The sequence below is a fragment of the Lissotriton helveticus genome, chromosome 7 (genome assembly GCF_964261635.1).
Source record: "Lissotriton helveticus chromosome 7, aLisHel1.1, whole genome shotgun sequence".
NCBI lineage: Eukaryota > Metazoa > Chordata > Amphibia > Caudata > Salamandridae > Lissotriton > Lissotriton helveticus.
In genome coordinates this window covers 632,051,452-632,075,375 of record NC_136068.1, presented here as the reverse complement: position 1 = coordinate 632,075,375, position 23,924 = coordinate 632,051,452, and the positions used below count along the sequence as shown (strand labels likewise).

Genomic DNA, 23,924 nt, shown 5'->3' with positions numbered 1-23,924 from the left:
TACCGTTTTATTCTGATGCAGCAAAGCACTATTGGTTAAAAATGGTTACTTGTATACCATCAAAATATATCTCCTCAAGCCGACATGTTTCATCGCTCCTTCTTATGGCGATTTCATCAGGGCATATGAGGGGTTTTCTATTCTCAATCTTTGTCAGGTTGTCTGTAGGGCTAGACTGTTCAGTGCTGAGGGGTGTTGAGCCACTCTGCTTCTGTGATTTTGCTCCTGCTGGGTTTTGGGGTGCTGAACCCGGTAGGAATGTTGCACCAGTGACTCCCTGCATCCAGGCACAGTATTAACATCACTGAGGTCATGCAGGGAGCAGACACAAGTGTAGCAATGACACCTAGTGGCCAGCATCAAAATTAACTTGTGTAAAGTTATCGATGGAGCAGGCAGCCTGTAGTGTATCTGTATTTAAATCCACTTATGAGCAGATAGAGTGACTAAACACCTATTATTCCATCCCCCTTGAACGGTCTAACATCACGCTATTAAAGAAAGAATAAGGCTGATATGATGTGTAGCTCGCATCACAAATTTCATGGGACATATGATTCTGGGAAAACCAACATCCTCACCACAAATTTTGGCTTGCTTCACTATTGGGCTTCCCAAATAAGATAAATTGAGTGGATGTCCTTGACTGTTCTACCTCACTAACCCTCTGGCATAAGAAAGATTTCCCTACCAACAAAAAGCCCCTTGTTCCCACAGTATGTGGTAGAGCTCACACAGATCCAGAGGCCTGGGTGTGAGATGCTCGATGATGAAGCATGCCACATATTGTGGTAAGAGCATTGTTTTTCACAGAATTATCTCTCTCACAAAATCCAATATGACATATGTATCATATCAGCCATATTCTTTCTTTAATAGTCTGATTATGTAGCTTAGCTGTGACATCCAAACCTGAGTCAAGAAATAAATATAAGAAAGAGGGTCTAGGGGATAATTTTTACCGACCCTAAAGTCTCCATACCCCAAATAATATATATGCAAAAAGACACAAGGAGACAACCGGTCATCTATACGTAAACTAGATTGGTGCGCAAAAGATAGAGGACATCACGCAACCACAATTTGAGTAACACCTAGCTGAGAAAGGAGTCCCATCAGCCCACCCTGCTGGCGGAGCATCGTCATCTGGGAACTGGTGAAAGATCCATGCTGCCCGACCTTATTATCAGGCAATGGTGCAGTACTGGATATCAAAAAATCAAAGGTTAACTCTACCTAAGGTGTTGCTCAGAGAATGGTGCTGATGGTGTGCAGTGTAAAGTGAAAGTGAGGTAAAAAATGACTATGAGGACAAAACATATGTTTAATTGAGATTGTCCAGGTGTCAAGATTAACCCCTACCGCGTTTTCCCGCTGTGCGTTGAAACAAAAATGGCTTGTTTATGACAAAGCCAGCTCGTCATCCGCGTAGCGCAGGTAACGCCCATGACGAGCTGGCTTTGTCATCAGCGCCGAAGGGGTTAAAAACCACGCCTGATAGTTTGAAATTATAACTATCTCATGGCGCTAAACAGGAGGTCAACATGTTTCAGCCGTAAAGGTAACACTGCCCGGCTTTTGTCAGGACCTAGAAGATGAAATGCTACTGCAATTGAAATACTGATGTGTATGAAAAATAAATGTGTGTGAAAATTCGTACTTCGGTGAAAAAATATAATAATGCAATAGTGGTTATTTACCACCCTACCAGAACCCTGTATACATCGAAATTTAGCAGGTTGGTATGGATGCAATCTTCTTTCCCAACTGTTTGTGGGAGTATGCCTCACCTACCCGGCAAGGTGAAGGCTTGGTTTCCAGCTGGAGGTACCGACGGACAGAGCGGGGCCTCATTCACCGAGCAGTTGCCGGGTGAGGTGAGGCATACTCCCACAAACAGTTGGGAAAGAAGATTGCATCCATATCAACCTGCTAAATTTCGATGTATACCGGGTTCTGGTAGGGTGGTAAATAACCACTATTGCATTATTATATTTTTTCACCGAAGTACGAATTTTCACACAAATTTATTTTTCATACACCAGTATTTCAATTGCAGTAGCATTTCATCTTCTAGGTCCTGACGAAAGCCGGGCAGTGTTACCTTTACGGCTGACACATGTTGACCTCCTGTTTAGCGCCATGAGATAGTTATAATTTCAAACTATCAGGCGTGGTTTTTAATCTTGACACCTGGACAATCTCATTTAAACATATTTTTTGTCCCCGTAGTCATTTTTTACCTCACTTTCACTTTGGACTGCACACCATCAGCACCATTCCCTGAGCAACACCTTAGGTAGAGTTAACCTTTGTTTTTTTGATATCCAGTACTGCACCATTGCCCGATGATCAGGGCGGGCAGCATGGGTCTTTCACCAGTTCCGAGATGACGATGCTCCGCCAGCAGGGTGGGCTGATGGTACTCCTTTCTCAGCCAGGTGTTACTCAAATTGTGGTTGCGTGATGTCCTCTATCTTTTGCGCACCAATCTAGTTTACGTATAGATGACCGGTTGTCTCCTTGTGTCTTTTTCATCCAAACCTGAGTCACATCGTGTAATTGTATGTGGCCTAGGGGGGCATAGCCACTGATGCAGCAGAGACAAGCCACAACTTGTCACACTGCAGCAGTGGTGGATGACCGGCAGGGAGCAGGCGACCTTTTATTCATGTGTGGCACTAAATTAAATGTAGCAAAATATCTGTAGAGGCTTCTCCAACGAGTGCTCCCTGTATGTAGCTCTTCATATGCAACCCAACTTACTAAATTAGAATCTTTTGCTTGGTTGGATGAATATATAAATGTATACCAAAATTGAAAAGAGTTAAGTCGAAATAAAAATGTGTGTATTTGCTGAACTCACAAACTGATGTTGAATTTCCAATGGAACTTCCAGTTGAATTTCAAATTCAACCATGATAACCTTTGAGTTGGGTACCAATAAGCATATTTCATTTTTGCGCCAATATACCCTTTAGGTTGCACATGTGCTTTACAAATCCACGTTAGATTTAAAGCTAATGTATAAGTGAGAAATCGTGCAGTACTAGTACCTTTGTGCCAGGGGCAGTACGCTGTGTTTTGTATGTATTACCCATGTACAGGCACTGCATATTGATAAAACCTTTTTCACATTACTGCTGGGCACCCTGCCTAATGCACTGAATTGATCACTGATGATAGTCTTAAATGACGTGGTCACCAATGTACTCTTGTCTCATGTGGCCACTATTACAACACTAATAACATGAGTAGTTCAGGAAGATTATCATTGAACATAAATAGCTCTTACTACAGAATAAGTTGAAGAACCATGGGATGAAGCTAATTTCTATGGGACACTTGATAGTGGGACAGCAGTGACACTCCGTGGCCAGTCTCAGTATGGCAATGACTGGAGTTGGGAACAATTAGACACCCAATGTTCAAGCATTGACAGCCTGTGATTGATTCTGCTGAGAGCTTCCGTAGCGCAAATACACACAAGTGCAACAGTGACACCTATTGGTTGTTCACAGAATGACAGGTGGCCGAGGGCTGCGAGGAAGCGGCTAAACACTAGTGCGGAAGTGACACGCAGTAGAGTAGCAAGTACCAAATAAAGCACTTGTTGACTTGCTAGAGAATTGTTCCCTTGGACCCCTGGGCTCCACTGTAGCGTCTGTGCTTGGGCAGGATTGGTGAAATTGAGTGTTCAAGGGATTCACGTGTTCACCAACATTTCTCATTTTTCCTCAGGGCGACGAGGACCGCCGGCAGCTGGAAGGGGCCTGGGCGCTGGCAGCCTCGGAGCACCAGCAGGAGGCGCAGCGGCTTCGGACGGGCCTTCGGGAGCAGGAGGCCCGCAGCGGGGAGCTGGCGGAGCGGGTGCGCACGCTGGAGGCTGAGCGGCGGAAGGAGCAGGGGCTGAGGACGCAGGCCGATGCCGGAGCCACCCGGCTGCAGGGTACGTCTGGGGACTGCTGGTCACAAGAGCACACGTGTCACCGCAATAGTGAGCTGGTGCCTTGGTAACCCTGTCACTACCGCTCGGGGACTTTACACACCGACACTGGTCTAGTGCACTGGGAATGTGGCTGCTGCACAAGTGCACTGGGGTTTGAAACCTTTAACTAGTACGCAGAGGGTATGAATGTTTCGACTGATGAAATGGAAGTACTAATTATCCCCCAGTGCCTTTGGATTGTAAATCCTGCTATTAGAACCATGTTCGTGTGAAGCGGTGTTAATGGCTTCTTAGGTCTGTCCATGCTCCTTCAAAAGTCAGTCTTATAGCTAGGATACTGCTAGTGCAAATCCTGGCATCAGTGCACTGAGTGTGAACCCTAACCGTGCACAGGAATGTCAGTGGTGTGGCACGTGCATCGGGTGTGTGAATACTGGAACCAGTGCACTTGAAAAATGAAGTGTATTTCTAGTGCACATAGAGTGTGCAGTCTACAACCTGTTCATTGGTAGTGTGAATCCTATCCTTCTCGCACTGAGTGTGACTCTTGTGGTGGAGTCACTGGGAGTATGAATCATGTCTGTGGTGCACTGGGGCTCTCGTGTGTGGCACTAGTGCGCTGGGAGTGGTAGTCCGACCGCCGGTGCCCTAGGTGTGTTAATCATAGTACTAGTGCAGTGTGAGTGTGAATCATGCCACGAGTGTGCCATGGTGTTTTCCTGCTGGTATTATGTTGATAGAATGTCACCAGTGCTATTGAACATCTTATCTTTGCTGCTCGGGGACTATAAATAGTGTTTCTAGAGCCGTGGCGCCAGTATGAATACTTCCAGTATTGCACTGGGGGTGTGAATTCTCACTACTTCGATGAGAGTGTTAATGATGTAATTAGTGCATGTGTGAATGAATCTTGTCAATCGGCCTGCCAGAGATGCCACTAATCCAAACGCGGGTGTTTTCAGGTGATCCACTGGTGTGTGCATTTTGTTGCCATAGAAATTTAAATTCTGACACATCATTTTTCATGTGTAGTCGGAGTATAAATTGTCACTAGTGAAAATCCTATCACTAGTTGTACTATTTATTTTTCATGCTACCGGTACTAGTAGGATCCGCGCTGTCTTTAGTTCTCAGAGGTGGATGTGATCACTAGCGCATAGAGGTAGTGGGAATGCTATTTCCGGTGCGACAGGGGGTGGATTGTTTCCTTGCTGTTCTCATACCATCGCCCGTGGATTGTCAGTCCTGACGCCAGTGCACAAACACCAAGTCGTGCAACTACAGCTTTTAGAGAATGAATCCTGTGCCACTGGTGCCTTTGGGGGGTGGTATTCTGCCAAACACCTGTGATGCTCCACAACTCATCCTGGTGCCATCAATACATTCGGTGCACCACAGCAGGCAGCCATGCAACCAGCACAGCGCCGACAGACTTCCAGACACAAAATGGTACTCTCCAGTAGTGCAAGTCCCAAACCTAACCGCCTGTGGCAGCTGTCAGAACCCAGAAGTGTGGGCGAGGCCCAGGCCGCAAGGAGGGCGTTCGAAGTATACAATAATGCAGTGCAGGGAAAGTGAAAACGCGGCAGACCGAGCATCAGGCGCCATCTACTGGTCATAAGTTGAATTAGGTACCTCGCCGTTAATAAATGGGGAAGCTTTGCTATAAACCCATAAATAAATGTTCCTCCACGGGTTCGAGCTCTGAAAAAGCGCGGGAGCTGGGAAATAACGACTCCCTCTTGTTACTACACTGGGGATGTGTTAATCTTTCCCTGAGCCACAGTGAAAGGGAATCAAGCGAACAGTACCAGGGGGAGCGTCATTTCACACAGGTGCCTTTGGAATATAAATCCGAACACTAAAGTACTGAAGATATGAATGTTTTCACGCTCTTCGTATACGGGCGCGCCCAGAGTGTGAGCCCTACCACAAATGCAGTAGGTGCTAAATCCTGACACTATTGCCCTTGAACTTTTGAGCAGTTTCATCAAGCACACCAGTACAGCACTAAACCCGCACCTAATCTGTATATTATCTACACAACCCACCAGAGGGCGCAGCACTACACATTCATGAAGCCACACAGCGTCGGAGGCCACACCGGAGGTAACCTGTCACTTCCCGACAGCACTAATCACTTAAGAATTGGTGTAGGCTGTCATCAACATACATAGTCACGCTCAATCACAGCGCCAACCTTATTCAGATGGTACAGGGCCACCCACACCGTATCAAACATAACAGAACATTCCTGGCACACCAAAAATAGAACTCTTCTCTTGGCCTGAACGTTTACAACTGGCCAACAAGTCATCGACATTTTTTTCCCCTGAAAGCCGAGTCCGGTCATCAGTTTACGGAGCAAACAGATCAGGGGACATGACTCTCGTCACTAGTGATCTGTGGCGAGTTCTTTCACTAGCGCCCTGATGGATTGAATCCTGACATTAGTGACCTGGGAGTGTGAACCATGCCAGCAGTGCAGCATTGGGTGTGCAAATCTTGCTGCCTGCTTGTTACTTCTCTGAATCCAATTGCGTGTGCAGGTGGATTGTAAATCTTTTAACTAGACCACTGGGTGGTTTCTTTTCACCACTAGTGCACTGGAAATATACTTCTGTCCCTCTTCTACTGGAAATGTTACGTTTGTTGCAGGGCACATATGTCAGAATTGAAAATCATTTAACCAGAGCACAAGGAGTGTGGCTTGTGAACAATGAACTTCCGGTGGGAATCTTGTCAGTATATTCTTTGCACTGCAGATCACTGGGAGCATGAATCTTGTCGTTAGTGCCCTGGAGCGTGAATAAGGCTACTGGTGAAATATAGTGGAGTTCTTTAACTAGAGCACCTGGAGTTTTAAATCCAGTCATTATTAAAACCGGAGTATGTTATTGTTTTTGAAATTCAATGTCTATTCCTAGTTGCAGTAGGATTATTTTTTACTGCACTTAATAAGTGCACAGAGAGTGAGAATCTCATTACGTGTGCACTCTGTTTCCGAATCTGTTCACTAATGTACTGGGATGGGACTCTTGTGTGTGCTGCACTCAGTGTGTAACTGTGTCACCAGTACACCAGGGGAGGTAGAAGAGCAACCAATCATGCCCATGATGCTCTATGAGTGTGAGTAATGTGTGTAGTGTCACTGCATTGTGAATCCCGTCACTAGTCTCCTGCAGTTAGGTGCCTTAAAGAGCATATGAGTGCAGGTTTTCAACCCTGCGTGGTTTGTGCAGAAGGGACACACTTCCAGTGTTGTCCTTTGGCGTTGTCTGTCCAGTGTAAATCATTTCCGGTCTGTCCAAGAGATTCCGCAAAATGGTGGCGGGCGATGACTGTATAGCGTGCCAGTGCCAGCCTGACGGTGCCTCCTGCCCCCTCTCTCCACAGACTCCCTCCAGCGGCTGCAGAAGGAACACGAGGAGCTGCAGCACAAGATGGCCGCCCTCCAGGAGAAGATGCAGGTACCAGGGGGGCGGGCGCATGGACCTGAGCCCAGTGCAGGGAGTTCCTTGCAAGCAATGGAAGTTATGGGTTGGCTTATTTTGTGGGTAAAACAAACTGAAAGGAAATAATTAAAAAATATACAATCTGTTATTTTGTATAATTTACCTTCCAGCTGAGTCTTTGCTAATGAGAATAAGCACTGAACAGTCTTATCACGAGAAAGGTGTAGTTCATGAATGCTTACCCGTGGGGAACACATTAGCTGCCCTGTGCCCGCAAGCCCAAGCTCTCAGTCAGAACCCAGTCAGTGTGTGTGGCAATAGAGAAACAAGCTGCCTGGGTTCTGAAGTGCATCGCTCTGTCCGAGGGAGTGGAATTGCTGTAGTTGCACTGTATCTTAGAGTTATTTTCAGAAAGTGTCCCCGTAATTTGTGATGTAGTGTGAGAAGAATCGAATTGGAATTCTGACTTGTAATAATCCATATTGGAAACCACTAGGACTAAGGTAAAACACTATAAAAGAGTTTGTGCTATAAAAAACTGCAAAAAATAAATATATATATTTTCTTTTTTGCAGTTTTTTATAGCACAAACTCTAATTGAAGGCATTGGAGCGCTTCACATGAGCACCAATTACATTACAGAAGGACACATACATTGTTGTTTTTTTAGGCACAGGGAAATTCAGTGATTTGCTCAGAATCACAGGATGTTGGGCCTTGACGCAGAGATTTGAACCTGGTTCTCTTGCTCCAAAGTGGCAACTCTAGCCGTTACGTCAGAATTGCCTACTCATTGGTTACATATATGAATATATATGGACTAAAAGCACACTGTCATAGTACACAAAACATGCTTCACATGTTGTTATAGGATAGTAAGCATACATGCAACATGCAATAAAGGGAAGCATCATTTACAATAAGAACTTGGGGCCCCTGGCTTCAAAAGAACGGTGGGGTGGTTCACATGATGGTGGGCACCTATGCAAACAGTGTGTGAATACATGCCACACCATGCCCTGTAATAAATGCACACAAACTCCTCAGGCTCAACCAGTGCTTCATTTGTTAAAAAACAAGTGCCAGGTCTCTCGCCAGGAAGCCACTGCAGTTTGCACCACACATTGCCCCGGTCGTGCTGTCAATGATAGTAACCAGACAACTACTAACCATCACACTCCTACAAGTGTGAGAATTCAGACTATTACAATTTGCCAAAGCTATGATAATGGCTTGGGCGGCAGGTGATAGTAATTTTTTATGTATATTGAATTAATAATTAAGTGTTATTGTGGTCATCTCTAAATTGCCAGACATCGCCATCTTGTGGCAGACTGCACGAGCGCCGGTGTTGACAAGTAAGTTCAGGTGCCGAGCACCAGAAACCACCAGCTCAAATTAAGCACTGTGCTCAACCTGTACATATACATCGAGTACACGTATCTCCCATACTTAGGCCATGCCTATGCAGGTCAAATCCTTAAGTTCAGGGAGACTGGCAGAAGGTTTACATGGGGAGGCCAGAAGGCTTATCCACCTGAAGGAGACAAGGAAAAATGCTGCCTCATTACAACTAATCACACTTCTTCCAGTCCCATCCAGAAAGGCAGATAGAAGGTGGGTAGCCACTCCTGACCTCCACGCATGGTCTCAGTCCACTAACAGTGGGGACGCTTCACGAGCGCACATGGTTGTCACACTCGTAAAAAAAAAAAAGGTTGACGGAGTCTGTACAGGAAAATAACATAGATCAGGGAGCACGCTCTCCAGAGCTATGCCAGAGCCTTTATGTCCGAACAAAGGCGTTTTCTAAAACACTTTTATGCATAAAAGATGGTTTCTGAGATCTTTGAAAGGTCTCCTCCCAAGCCCAAATAACTGCTGTACAAAAATTGAGGAAAGAAAACACCACACCTGGCTCTGTTTTTTTAACCAGGCTATAGTTTAGAGAATACCTTCTAGAAATGGTGTATGTACGACCTCCTTCATGTAATATGTCACAAAAGTATGCAAAAAGGGAATGGGAACTAAAGTGTATTTTTAAAATACGACCAGCATGGTTGTTTGTTCACATTAGACAAATGTAAGAAGACAGTGGAGGAGGGAGAGTGGGGCTTTCTCCGAAGAAGTGTGTAGAAATCAGCACTGGGAACTTTCCTATCACATTTGCCTCAGTCTTATGTAAATAAGTAGAGACTGTGTGTGTGTGTATACGCACACACATGTGCAGTGTATGTGAATTTATATCCTTTTTCAATGCTTAATAAGTAGATAGTGTATGTGATTGATTTGTGTACAAATGAATAGTGCAAGGGAATATCCTCTAAATGGTGTCAGTGTGCATTGTGTGATTGGTATAGTGTTCCTACGTTTTGTGGTGGTGTGCCTAAAATAAGGTTTCTGTGAAAGATATTCATGACTAATTTTTTGTGTTAATTGTAATCCATGCAGTGCTCAAGTTGCCATTGATAGGGCACAGCAGCTTGAGCTCGGTAATATATATCCCGAGCCACAACGCTCTGAACCTCATTCTTGGAGGTGGAAATTAGACTGCGTGACAGGCCGCGATATTTAATTTCTGACAATCTTACACAGTGCGTACAAAAAAAAGAGATTAGAACTCTGTTTTTGTTTGCGCTGTTATTAAACTCCCAAAAATGAAATGCGGATTGTTACCAACTATGGCAGAAGACCCGATTCGGGCAGATTGTCTCTGCTTCAGTATAAGTCAGCAGGGAAACTACATTCTCCACACTATAAAATCTCCCACTTGTCTGCTCTAAAAAGTTGACATGTATTATATATCAGGGCGCAAGTCCTAAAAAAAGAAGTGGGGGATGCTGACATCACAACAGGAAGTGACGTCACAAAAGGTGGCTTGCACCATCAGGCTCATTGCCTCCCCTCGCTCACCCCTTAGATGCGATTGCATCAGAGAAGCCAGCGCGTGAGCAGCATTCTGAATGTGCTCTGATATCGCCCCAGAGAGGCCAAAGAGTGAATGTGTGGCTCCATTTGCTCCAGTAATCGAGCTACTGGTAAAATAAGTGGGGGGACGCTGTCCACCCACGTGGTACCCCGACTCGAGCCCTGTAATATATCCCCTTTCTCTCCTCCCATGGCCAATACAAGCGCTTTATACCGGACCCAAGCTCATGCTTTCAGTGGTTCATGTTTCGCGGTATTTGAGCTGTCGGCAGCAGTGCTGTGTGCCACCAGTGTGGGTTATCACTCCAGCGGCCCATCTGCACTATAGAAGAAGCTCCATCACCGTTGTCTTCCTCCATCAATGACCTGCCTCGCTTAAAGAATTCTCTGATGTTACCGTCTCTCAACAGTTCCCTGACATTTTCACTGGACTCAGGAGTCTTCGTGTTCTTGTAACACTGTCTTGTCAGTGCTGTAGGACTCCGGAAGTATGAACTTCCTTCCTGCAGTGTCGAACAATTTGTTTCCTGAATTCTGACGTCTCCTTAATTGTTTGACAAATTCCTGATACTTTTTCTAATTCTAAAGTTAACTGGAATGTATGGCCTTATCTTACCTGCCATTCTTTCCTCATAGTGCCTAGGTAAACATAGAGAGATATCAGGAAGAGGGGTTTAGTATATAGGAGCCAAACCAAAGAATCCGGTGGGTGGTCTGAGAAATCCTCAGGGTGACGGTAACGCCATCTCTTCCAGCCTGGAGCAGAACCTTCCAGCATATTCTGGAATTCCCCACCGGCTCAGCGTCCATCTTGTTTTTTTAAATTGCTCCCGGTATGGTGCACCGGGAGGGAGTGTTTCAGCAAAATTGCAATGCAGGCCACCCGCCATGTTATGAAAAACAGTCAGCATTTTTTTTGCATTTCAGAAACAAATAGGGGTTGTTTCTGAAATACAGAAGAGGGATGGTCCTGGCACTCAGTAAGCTTTCTTCCTCTGTAGGAGCCATTGATGATATTTCACACCCACTCCTGCCATGCTTTGCAGACCGGGGTATGGAACATCGGTGTCAAAAGGCCCTCCATAAGTGGGCGCACTTCATGACTCCACAGTGCTAATGAGTGGTCGAAATGCATTAAAAAAAAGTATGAGAACTGTGATGCTGTAAGCAAAGCGGGCGGGATGAGTGGTCATGGGGGTGTGGTCAAAGGGTGGCTAAAAACAATTTATTATGTAACGTTTTTCAGACATTCACCTTCAGGTAACTACATATAAAATAAGGCATAGCTTAAATGAAAAATAAATGCAAGTTAAGTTAGTTGGGAAATGCATCATTGTAAATTGTGAAACTTCCATTAGTTGATGCACGGCAGAGGTCTGTGTCTGTAATCAGAGAGCCACAGAATTGAATACTGGTTGGTGCAGTCAACAAAAGTGACTTATGTATGTTTAGTGCTACGAGGTCCCTGTCTGTGGCAGAAAGCACGGTGGATATGTAAGTCATTAATGTAGAAGATAAGCTGCTACGAAATGCGCAAAAATGTTTAAGGTGTAAAAGAGTACTTCCAAAATATAGATTTTTGTAATACCCAGACTGTACATAATGCAACTTTTTTTATAGCCTTACTTTAAAAGCACACACTTCACAGTTTAACTGATAACTCCCTTTCAATACCACTCAATAGAATATATCTGCGCCAGCATGAAACTTTAATTGATTCCACCAATTAAAGTCAATACTTGCTTCCAAGCACCCTTTACATTTGCATATTAACCAGTTAGGCACATTAATTTTTTTTTCAGGCAGGCACCCTGGCAAGAGGGCTTGTTTAGCTGTCTTCCCCTCCCTCGGTTTCAAATCACTGGAGACTCTGTGCCTTACGGTTCCACTGAAGCGTTTCAACTCTCTGAATTATCCTAACCCGAGATGGTTGTCTTCAGTGGTGTCTCACTGAGCAGGTCAAAGTGGAAAAAAATAAAATGATAATAACTCGTTATTATCATTTTATTTTTCCCCTTGCTCAGCTGGGTAGGGGCAGGGCTGCTCTTCTCACAGGGTAGGAGTGGTTTGCTCATGCCAAGTGTGCAGGATGCTTTGGCTGGCCATCTCGGGCTGGTCAAACCGTCACGTGCACTTTTCATGTTCTCCATTCAGGCTGCATTACATCCTGCATGGAGAACATGCCCAGACTCCCATTCTCTGGCTGAGCGCCGATCCATGGCACACAACGCTGATTGGCTATTAGGAGGTTGGGAGCCGGGTGCTTACTGCCCTGGAAGTGGGCAAAGAGGGAGAGGAGGAGGTGGCGACAATAGGAGATAGGTAAGTGTTTTTTTAAATCTTCATTCGCTTCCCCGTCCCTTCGGCTCCGCGACCCTCTCACCCACCACTGTTAAATACCAACCTCCACTGATTGTCTTTTCACAAAAAGTATGGAAAATGGTTTCTTCAATTAAACATAGGCACGTCTTGGCCCTCAGATCTCGACCACTTGGACCACTAGTGCTAATGAGCCTTAATAAAATTTTTAGACTGAGGAGCCAGCTGAGTGTGTGCTGCCGAAAATCAAGAAGTCTTCTACCTTTAAATTAGGCGGGAGCACTTCGTGTTTGGCAGACAGGGTATCTATTAGTTTTTTTTCCAGATTCCATGCATCTGCCAACCCCAAATGACCTCCTAAGACACTGAGATACAGAGATACAGACTTGCAATTTACAGAGGGGCCCTATGAATGGATTTTTTTTTTGTCAGATGTTCAGCAAGCTGTAACATAGCATGCACATTACCCATTGGGATGGTTTCTACCTCAAAATATTCTGTACATTGGATACAGCAGACATGATAATCTTCTGCTACTAGTTTTCCTACTACTCAGAAACTCATACAACAAACACACTTACTTGTTTAATTGTTTCTTGCAATAAAGGCTCTGATGGGTACTTCTTACCATATATTTCTCACCTTAGAATGTCCCTGACGTTCCTTGATCTGTAGATGTTTTCAATGCAGTGCTCCCGCGTGCAGCTCTGCGTTGGATCCACACCGCCTTTAAAGTGACAGAGCAGCAGCATATAAGGGCTTCCCCTGTGCACTGACGTCAATTCCTCTCTTGTAATACCTCCTGACACAGATTTTGTATGTTTTCCTACAACTTCCAAAACAGTTTCAAATCAGTGTCCCCACCAAAAATGACAGGCTTCAAACCATTGTGTGACTGCAAGAAGCAGATGTCGGTCATGGAGTCTCAAGAAGTGCACCTTTGGTGCTTGGTCTTGGGATACAATTCCAATCATGTGCTTAGTGCGCCCTCTGGCCCCCAAAGGTGATCAGAGGCTGGGAGGGAAGGTTGCATGTTGCCGAACGCAAGAAGAAGTCAAAGCTTTGTATAAGTCTTGCTGCAGGTCATGGGCTTGGAGTCTATCCCAGGGCCACTCCCACGACCGTTCAACTTCACGCTTACCCAGGTAAGTCAAAGTGCAAACACAAGCATACAAAAGCGAAGTCGGACTCTACCCGATTTCACCACTCTGACTTCAAAGAGAAGACACGAGGACATTACAATATAAGATGCAGTCCTTCAAAGTCACTGGCCACCCATTCCTCAGTTGGCTCACATGTGCCTCAAATTTTCCAGGCTGTCGTCCTTCCCGTAGCAAATCAAGGCCTTAAAGAGGCCATGCTGCAAATCTATAAAAGGCTCCATCTAGCATGCCCTCCGGGCCCTCAGAGCCGCAGAGGCGTCTGTTAGGGCTACCCCCAGGAGGTTCGTCCCCCGCACAATCTGTCCTGTGGGATCCATTTCTTGGCTCATACCAACTCGGTACAGACTTCCACATCAGCCCCACAATCCAAGCCAGTTCCAACCACCACAGCTCCATTGCCGATGGCACTGGATGATTATTTGGTACTGAAGCTAATGTCAGGCCCCAAACTCAACTGAGGTCTTGCTATGAAATTACAAAAGTGCAGCTGGTGGTCATGTAGTCTGGCTCTCATCTTGTGCCTCACTCATGTTGCAGCTACCATCAGAGGCTCTCTTATCTTTTTGGTTCTGACTCTGAATCTGAGTCACAGCAGAGTGCACCCCAGGATGTTGATGATGATGGTGAAGTGGACATCTTGCTCTTTCCTCATTATACTGGTGATACCATATACCATGATTCATAGAATGCCTGCAGGCTTGATACCTCTCTTGAGAGAGAAGTTGGCTTGCTACATGGGCTACCAGTTGAAGGGAGAGCCTCATCTGCAGTGGTGGTTCAGAGCGGAGCATCCAATGAGACCAAATTCAGTGTTTTGACAGACAAGTCAAGACACAAGTACTTTATTGGGCCACTAAAAGCCATAAAAGTTAACAATTAAAACAGATTCCAAGAGGGCTGATGCTTTTGGCTGCAAATGCAGGTTTTCTTCCACCAGTCTGGCACCGCTGGGCTGCTACAGCCATGCCCTTTGGGACATAGCTAACACTGCAACGTGCTGCCAGTCCCAGAAGATCTTAGGGCCTCTTTCCTCCAATGGTACACAATGGACAAGACGTGGGCTAGTATATTATCCACGCAGACCTAAATGCCATGGATTGCCTGTTCGATTCTTGGGTGCCAGTGTTGTCCTTTAGATATAGATTCTTCAAAATGGCTATGCCCTGCATTTTCTCTCCTCTCCATCCACTATCTCTCCCATAACAGAGCGAATTTTGAAGGAGTAACTGTCCATCCTGCAACTGGAGGTACACCTGATACAATCTATTGGTGCCATCGACAGGGTATTGGATTAACAGAAATGCATGGGTTGTTTCTTTTGCTATTTCCTCTTGCCAAAAAAGGACGAGTGCCTCAGGCCTATCTGGGACCTGCAACCTTTGAATGCCTTCTTGTGCTTGCGAAAGGGCAAATTCAGAATGCTCATGTTAGGCCAAATCCTGTCTCCCCTGAACCCAGGTGACTCAGATATTTTCACATACCCGTTCTGCAGTTTCACAGGGATTATCTACAGTTGAATGTGGGCAGACGCATATTCAGTTTGTCGTGCTCCCCTTCAGTGCAGTGATCACTTCCCATCTTAAGAAATCGGGAGTCCCTGTATTCTTGCACCTCGATGACTGGCTGCTGAAGGCGGGCTCTATGCAGTCAGTTATGGACCACCCCTGGACAACAGCAGAACTCTCAACATTGTTGGAGTTCACTATAAATGAGCTAAAGTCCCACCTGATTCCTTCTCTGAGGCTTCCATTCATGGCGGTAACCCTGAGCATGGTGGAGTCCATGGTGTGTGAGCGCTGTGCTGTGAAAAAACTTTAAGATCCAGTCTGACACACTGGGGGAATATGTGTTTAGATGGAGTATCCACCAGACACAGCATTATCAAAGGTAAGTAACTTGTGCATCTGTAAAACTGCAGGCTCAGTTGAGAAGTGCTTATGTCTCCACATACTTGCAAAGTTGTGACTTATCAGGCAGAGTAACTTGTACTGCTTATTTCTCAGTGTTCATCAAGGTATGACATAGTGACCATGTGAATGGCCTCTTTCATAGAATGATCTCCAAGGTGTTACTCGGTAGGCACTGCAACTTTCTGAATTTCTTCTTAGAACGTATTTATCAGGTTTATCTCTTCCACCAGAAGTGCTGTACATAGTTATCCTATTTCACATATAGAATTAAAAGGGGCTTGGTTAAATTAAATGCAAGGGTATCGTCTATTGTAGATGGTGGGAATACAAGAGGCAAGACATAACAGGATACCTACGAGTGAATACATTGCTGAATACTAAGATTTTAAATTGTATACGTAGGAACAGTGGGTTCTGTGTCCTGATGCATCGTAGTTTTCCGAGGTGTCACAAGTTACCTTGAAACCAACAGCAATTTGAAGAGAAACAACTTGTAGTGTTCTAATCCAAACACTAGATAGTAGGAGTATTGACTGCGTGTGAATTCACTGCACTAAAAGCTGTAACCTAATTGTTAAGTAAAGTTTTCCTTATATACATAGGAACAGTGGTGATACACACTATTTATAACTTGAGATTTTAGTTTATGTTCAAAAAGTTGAAAGCAAGGTACAGTGTTGAGCTCTGAGAGGAGGCCATTCCAGTAGGGGAGGTCTTTTAATGTTGTCGGACTTGGAATTCATTGGGATCAGTGTTTCCACAAGGAGGGCACGCAGGTTAAAAAGCAATGGGGCTCTACTGGGATATGGCATGTGATGAAATTAGAGGGAGGTTCCTTATAGCATTAGAAGGCCAATGTTGGAGCCTGTATTGGACCAGGGGGTGTATTACGCATAGGGCACAATTTCCCTGTTTGTCCCACGGTGCACCTTCCAGGAGGTGCGCTGGGCGCAAACAGGGACCTATTATAAGGAATTAGCTGCCCCCATGGCCGCTGCGGACATGTTCTGCCCTGGGGCAGTGCATTCAGTGAAATATGAAGTGTCTGCTGTATGTTTCCCTGTGCAGACAGCAACCTGCCTGCATTTTACAGAAGGGTCCATGGGACCCCCTTTAACCCCTCGAGAGGGATGCCTTCTGGAGGTGCACTAAGAGTGTGCCACCTTTATGTGGCATACTGCGGGTGTGCCTCCTGAGGACCTGTTTGCATCTATACGGGGCAGGCGCAGAGGCAAAGAGATTCCCTCATTTGCATGGGCCCACACCCCATGCTAATGAGGGAATGCGCTTTCATTATAGCGCTGGTGCTACATGTGTGCCAGCTCTATCAGTATTGCAGAAGGGTCTGCACAAGCATCAGTAGCCCCTTCTGTAATACCATTGCACCTCGGGGGCACACAAAGCAGGTGCACACGCCCATCAAGCCCGGGAGCACAATGTATAATATGGCCACTGGTTACAAGTTTTTGTGGTGGGTGGAGGTAGGCAGGTTGGATATGTGCATGATGGTCACCTCTGTTTGAGTGATGTTACCAAAAGCTAGACCGTGATGGACTAATGAGATTGTGAATGGATAAAAAGATGATGAATCTATTGAAAAGAAGCTCCAGAACTTTTATGAAAGCAGGTGAGTTCCAGGACACTAGTTGATAACATAGGATAGGTGCCAATGGATATAAAACAACCACAAACGTAAAGCAGCAAGAGTACAGTCCCAGTTGAATTAGAAGTAGGAAGCAAGGACTAACAGATAAGAATTCTGTAGGAAAAGAGTGAGTGATTTGATGATTTTGGTTAAAATCTCCACACAGGCGGATGCAGCGGAGTGGCGCCAGTTCCAGTCAGACCTGCAGACGGCGGTGGCCGTGGCCGATGACTTCAAGATGGAGGCAGAGGAGCAGCTGGCGGCCACCCGGGAGCAGCTGATGGAGGTGCAGCGGGAGGCTGAGGGGCTAAAGACCGAGCTGAAGCAACAGCAAGCCCGGCGGCTGGGGTAAGAGGCTAGGGCACAGCATGCTTGGAGGCAGGTGCCTAGAGAGGGAAAGAAGACACTTTACATGGATTCCAGATTCAAATGAAGAGTATGTCAAGAGGGAGGTTTTTCTCTGAACTTTCATTAGAGTAGTTGTTGGCTGGCAAGTGCTTCTGAAAGTGCAGTAAGGTTGTGATAAAGTCATTACTGTTTACTAAAGACCATATTGTTTCGCTTTCTTGTGTACCCAGCTTGGACACAATTGACGGTACTGAGAGAAGCCGGACTCTGGATGGCAGAAAAATGCCAAAAACCCTCACTGTGACCCCCTTGGCTGTGAATGGTACAGTCCAAGCCAAGGTGAGCTACCCCCTGTAGCAGTGATGCCTTACATTAGGCTGAAATCTTGGCCACGGGTTGTGTGGGATGTTGGGATGGGGCGATGAAAGATTAATGTGAAGATATGAGTCAGCCTTTGGGAGTCAACTCCCTCTACCTCAGATCGTTCTTGATAATAGGGTGTGTTTCCTGCTAAAGTTCAGCACTATTACAAACATTTATTGCGTTAGAAGGTGTGTTCCTATGTGTAACATTAACTACCAGTTAATAGTAATCCCTACAGACCTCTCACTATTGTGTCTTCTTTTTGGTCCAGGATAATGTGGTGAAGTCGAGCAGCGCAAGGAGCTTCTCAACTTCGGAGAGAGAGCAAAAGAGTCTAACAGGTGAGGAGTTGAGACTAGCCATAGGAACTAACTCACACCCTGGAGACCACTTCACACGCTGCTCCGTGTAGGCATGGAAAGCAGTGCTGCAAACATTGCTTAATTCCTGGGGAAAACTTCGGGCCGGGGACCTCCTCAGAAACAACACCACCCACATACTCCAACCCTGGATTTACCGCCTTACACCCTGATCCTCCGGTGTAGAAAAACGTGTCCATGGGAGATCCCTGCTCCTGAGGAACACTTCACACGCTGCTTCACCCAAGGAAATGAACTTTGAAGTAACCACCTGACACTAGGCTACAGTTATGCCAACCCTAACCAAATGCCACCATACGTATTGCCCCACCTACATATTGCCCCACCTGTGAGAAGCAGCTGTGGAGAGACCACATCACACAGTCCCCCCCTCCCCCAACCCGAGGGAAACATCACATCCTGAGGAAAGGAACCCCTCACAGTCTGCTCTACCCTTGGAAACAAACTGTGGAGCAGCCACCTCATGTACTGCTGCAACCATGGCAACCAACCCTCCCCACGCAACCAGCTTACATACGGCGGGCCTCGCCTATGAGAAACAACTCTGGAGAGGCCACATCACACACTTTCCTACTCCTGACCAGATCTGTAGCAGTAGGTTCAGTGTGTCGGTGCCCGGAAGAGGGCGGGAAATGCTTTATGGGGGACGCAGGGTCCAGGCAGCAGCCTGTCACTATTCTCCTGCCTGGGGAGGCCTTTCGACTCAATTAAGAGCTTGATTTCGTCAACAATTCCAAGGTGAGGCTAATCTGTGCCCTGGGAGACGTGAGGCCGAAGATAAGTACTCAAAGCCCATCCTCTGGGAGGGCTGGATAAGAACACTTAGCGCAAGACCATCAGTCCCCCGGGGTGAAATGTTCTAGGATTAGGTGAATCACGCTGGCAAAACAGAAGAGCGTAAAAACAGAAGAAACACAGGCACCTTGCACCCACATACAAACTGCTCTCTTCCCGAACTCTGTTCTCTGTTGTTGCTTAGGGTTACCTTCCTTTATCCACTTTTAGAGGCACATGCATCAAGGTAGGCTTTTGCGATTCCTTAATTGCGATTAATAAGGAATCGCAATTATAGAATCGCAAAAGCCTATGCATGTAGGAATCGCTAAGAAAAATAGCGATTCCTACACATTCCTTAATTGCGACTCGCAAATTGCAAATCACAATAAAGGAATGGCTTCCCTTTCATTCATTGGGCCTACAGGCCTATAGGAATGAATGGGAATTGCATGCGCAATTTGCGAGTACCCAATAGGTACTCGCAAATCGCGCATGCAATTTAAATGGTGCAAGGGTGGCAAAAAGACACCCTGTTGCACCCCTGAAATTGTAATGTGAACACGTTGCGCACTCACATGCCCCAAGGACATGTGTGTGTGTAACCAGGAACTTTGAAAAATGCACTTTAGTGCATTTTTCAAAGTTTTGGGAAATTACCGTCAAGTTTCATTTGACGGTAATTTGCGTCCCCGAATAGCGAAATCGCACCATTCATTGCATTTGAGGCATCACAATTTACGATTCCTTAAATGCAATCACAATTTAAGTAATCGCAAATTTTGCGATTCCTTAAATTGCGATTTTTGCATTTGGGATGATACATCCCAAATGCAAAAATACCGGTTGCAAAGGGGCGACCGGTTTTTCTTTTTATGCATGTGGCCCTTAGTATGCAAAGTTTTCACACTATTTCCCACTGTTGTTGTTTGTTACTCTGTTTATATAGTGTCTCACAGGTTACCACGTTTATCCACTGTGCTGCACTTTTTTCTCTCTATCGTCCATTTTCATCCGCATCAAGTCATTCCCTGTCAATTAACTTCAGTTCATTACTTTGAAAATATTAGACTCTGTTTTCCACTGTAGGCTGTTATGTTCCCTCTCTCGGCCTAGGGCGCTCACATCCATTCTTGGTTCCTTCGCAGATGCCCGCGGGTCTCTCTCCATCAGCCACCGGGGGGAGCGCGCCACCAGACCCAGCTCGACGGATGCCAGCCAGCTGACTGCCAGGTGGGTGGTTTTCTTTGTGTCGAAAAGGACATCCGTGACTACATCGTCCGTTAAATCCACATTTAATAGCCTGACACGTGACTGACTTTCCCGAACCTTGATAGCCCTTCAGAAGCACCAGCTTGACGTGACTGACCCTCCCGCAGCCCTACAGGCCTCCGAGCGCCAAGTGAAGTGACTCGATTCAGCCGTAGCAGAAGCATCAGGCTGACTATGTTCCAAGCACCCCTGACAGTTCAGAGTGACTGGCCCTGTTGTGTGACTGACGCAGCCGCTCTGAGAGCTGCGATGTGACCACGCATTTCTAAACCCTGTAGGATTCCATCTCTCCCTCTTCGCTGAGTTTAATTAGTTGCCTCACTGAACATAATCCGTAAAATCTCAGAAAACACCAAACCCCCCGGGATTTAACTCGTGCCAGATAACCAGAGATCACTTTTCATTGTGTGTATTTTTTACCTTTCCGATAGACGTGTCTTGCTGACAGACAGTAAATGTGCGTGCGTGCGTCTTGCGTCACGTATGACTTCAGAAGGGGAAGCAGATGGTGTGCGCGGTACCTGCAGGTGATGATCACCCGCACTTATTCCAGGGGACCAAGACTGTTTTTTATCCTCAATAGAGTTTGAACCCGAGCAAGAAAGATAAAGGCCGAAAAGGAAGCAGAGTTCAGGCAGGAAAACAATAATTACGGGAGACAGAAGGCCTGGAAAAGAACTCGCACAAGTGAGCTAACGAGCCTGGCAGTGTAGGGCGGTGGAAGAGGCAAGAGGTAAAATCAAAACAAAGACCAAGCTGCCTTCTAATCGGAAGTGGACTCTCAAGGAAACTTTAGGCCCCTAAACTTTAATAATATTATTAATATTGTTACAAATTAAGTAGCCTGCGCAGTGCTTAATTCGTTAAAAATAATAATAATAAAATGCAGGGGTCCAAAGTTCTCTTTAGGAGCCCACTCCCAAAAAGAAGGACATATTCGGGCGAAGTATGCCAAACCGGCAATTTTTTAAGTAAATGCTGTGCTGCAGGGTTTTATGGTCTAGAAGAAAATAAGGGTGGGGTGAAGTTTCTCTCTTCCCTTTAACAAAACAATTTCCCAGCTGTTCCATTAGTACAGTTAATAGCTGCCAATTTTACTGTAAAAATGGGCTTCTCCATTAGTGTCCTTGGAAACACCACCTCCGTCTGGGCCGGAAGCTGTTTCTCCACAGCCTTGTAGGTGGAAGAGCAGGTGGCGTATGGTGATGAAGTAGTGAACGCCATGGAGGGATCAGTAAGTAGTGGGAGGTGGTGGGGAGAGGGAGGGTGCAACGTTAGTCGTAGAGCAGCGTTGGAGGACATATACACAAACGACATGTCAATAGTGGTCAGAGCGCCATGGCCTCCCTGAAGACTGATGATGACCCTGAAATCAACCACATATCTCTGTACTTGGTCCCAGCCCTCATATTGCACTCCCGCCCTCTGCTACCGCATGGGCAGTAGAGTCACTAATACTGAAGGACCCATGACGACGACTTAGGGCCACTGTTACGTAACTTTACAACCGGTCCGCCTTCTGGGATGGAAGTTGACAAATCCTAATGCTGATTATCTGGTCGACACTGGGCTTGATGCGTGTCTTTTAACTAGTCCGAGAAGATGTCCATATCTGTGATGTTGTCTTTCCTTTGGTTTCTTGCAGTGACAAATGGGCTGAAGACTCGGAGGCCTTCTTCCGGCGCTATGGAGGATCAAAGAGGGGGATCTTCCTCCGGTGGTGTCAGGGCAGGACGGAAGGCTACAAGGTATGTGCTGGAGTGTGTCCCCAACCCACGGGAGTGTCCTTGAGGGACTGCATCCCCTATTGCTCCACTCATAGAAACAAAAATACCGAGGAATCACTGCACACACTTTTCCACTGCTGGGAACACCCTCGTAAATCTGGAATTTCTTATTATTTGAGTTTTCACACATTTAGTTTCTAACAAACATGTAATTGTAAGCAAAGCGTCCCTCAAGAGTGTGGAGAGCATCCCCTATTCCTCATATCTGCTGAAAGCCCAGGAAGGCCCTTTTCAGTCTCTTCTGGTTGATGATCACACCAGTGCTGGTGAATATGCTGGGCCTGTGGCTACCTCTGAAATGAAACAGAAGTAACCCAGCTTCACTAGATTGTGAACAACACTTACACATAAAAAGTCAAGCTCAGTCTGCTTGACTCCTACATCTTGTTATTTATCAAGATCAAGCAGGCGAAACTCAGAATTTACATAAATTGAAGGAAACGTACAGTGCTACACAGAAATGTTCTACAAGGAAACAAAAGACTGTCTAGTAGTATGTTTACCCAACAGGAGGAATTGCAGTTAAATATGGCCTCAAGATGCAGGGCACAATGTGGAGATTAAGCCTAGTGTACCAGTTACACTCCTCAGTTGTTACCAGAAACCACAGGAATTCGACTTCTCTCCCTTCTCCAGTCAGCCTTTCAGCAGCCACTTTGGGCTGGATTTCACTGTCTGCCAGTATCCATATCTGCAGTTTGGATGGACTATGAAACAAAGATATTGAGGTAATCAAGATTGCCAAAGGAATTTAATTAGATGGAAAATTAAGGATTCATTAAAGTGACCTCCCTCTGGCACTATGGAGAAAACAAATTTAACATCAACGACTCCATCTTGGGGAGGTTCCAGAAATCCCACCTACTCCTAAGAAGATGAGGACTGAGATGCCACGGGCATGACTGGCCAGTGCATGGGGCAGTGCATTGCACGGAAAAGGTTCCAATAACTGACACTTCTGATGTATACTTCTAACTGCATATTCCTCAACTTAGAATACTCCCGACTCCCGAGGCTCCAGACTGGATCCAGAAAACTTTTCCATAGCAGTGCTCCCCATGCACCACTAGGTGACGTTGTGCAGCTTGCATTGACTTCACATTGCCTGGAAGTGACGGAGCATGGCCTCATATATAGCACAGGCATCAGTTCCTTTCTTTCTGTGCATTCTGACGTGGTTGCGTTGCTCAGCTTCTGTTGTTTTTTATCTCTTTTCCGATGATTTCTAACGGTTTCAACAGTGTGCTATACAGCGGCAGTCTGTGCAGTTAAGCGCGGATGGAGTTGACAGACAACAAAATAGGTAAAAAATCAATTAAATAAATAAATCCTATTCTGTCGACATCCCCGCCCCACTGCCCTTACCTGCTCAGACCACTGCTGGTGCTGGAGAATGATGTCCCCAAGCCACGCTGCCACTGCGGAATCAAATGTCATCACAAACCCGCACAAGGTGTGTCTTTGCTGTCTGGATACGACTGTAAGTCATGTGATAAGTGCGCCCTTATGCACCCAAAGCTGATCCAAGACCAGGAAGCAAAACTGTATGTCACCAAACACACAAAGAATTTTCAGCCTTCGCGTAGGTCTCACTTCAGCCCAAATCGTGGCCTCAAACCTGGTGCTGAAAG

The 23,924-nt window shown here is 45.9% G+C and overlaps 1 protein-coding gene across 4 annotated transcripts in view; it reads left to right on the top strand.

The window, feature by feature from the left end:
* LOC144768867 (uncharacterized) overlaps positions 1-23,924 on the top strand; it is a 209,452-nt gene that overhangs the window by 144,011 nt on the left and 41,517 nt on the right. For all 4 annotated transcript variants that reach the window (XR_013598647.1, XR_013598646.1, XM_078652875.1 and 1 more), the window contains exons 5-11: positions 3,742-3,949; positions 7,346-7,419; positions 17,536-17,717; positions 17,948-18,056; positions 18,352-18,421; positions 20,383-20,467; positions 22,152-22,254. Coding sequence is in view for 2 of the 4 variants with exons in the window: in XM_078652875.1 (XP_078509001.1) it covers positions 3,742-3,949; positions 7,346-7,419; positions 17,536-17,717; positions 17,948-18,056; positions 18,352-18,421; positions 20,383-20,467; positions 22,152-22,254 (831 nt within the window). In the remaining 2 variants the exon portion in view is untranslated. The remainder of the gene's footprint in view (positions 1-3,741; positions 3,950-7,345; positions 7,420-17,535; positions 17,718-17,947; positions 18,057-18,351; positions 18,422-20,382; positions 20,468-22,151; positions 22,255-23,924) is intronic.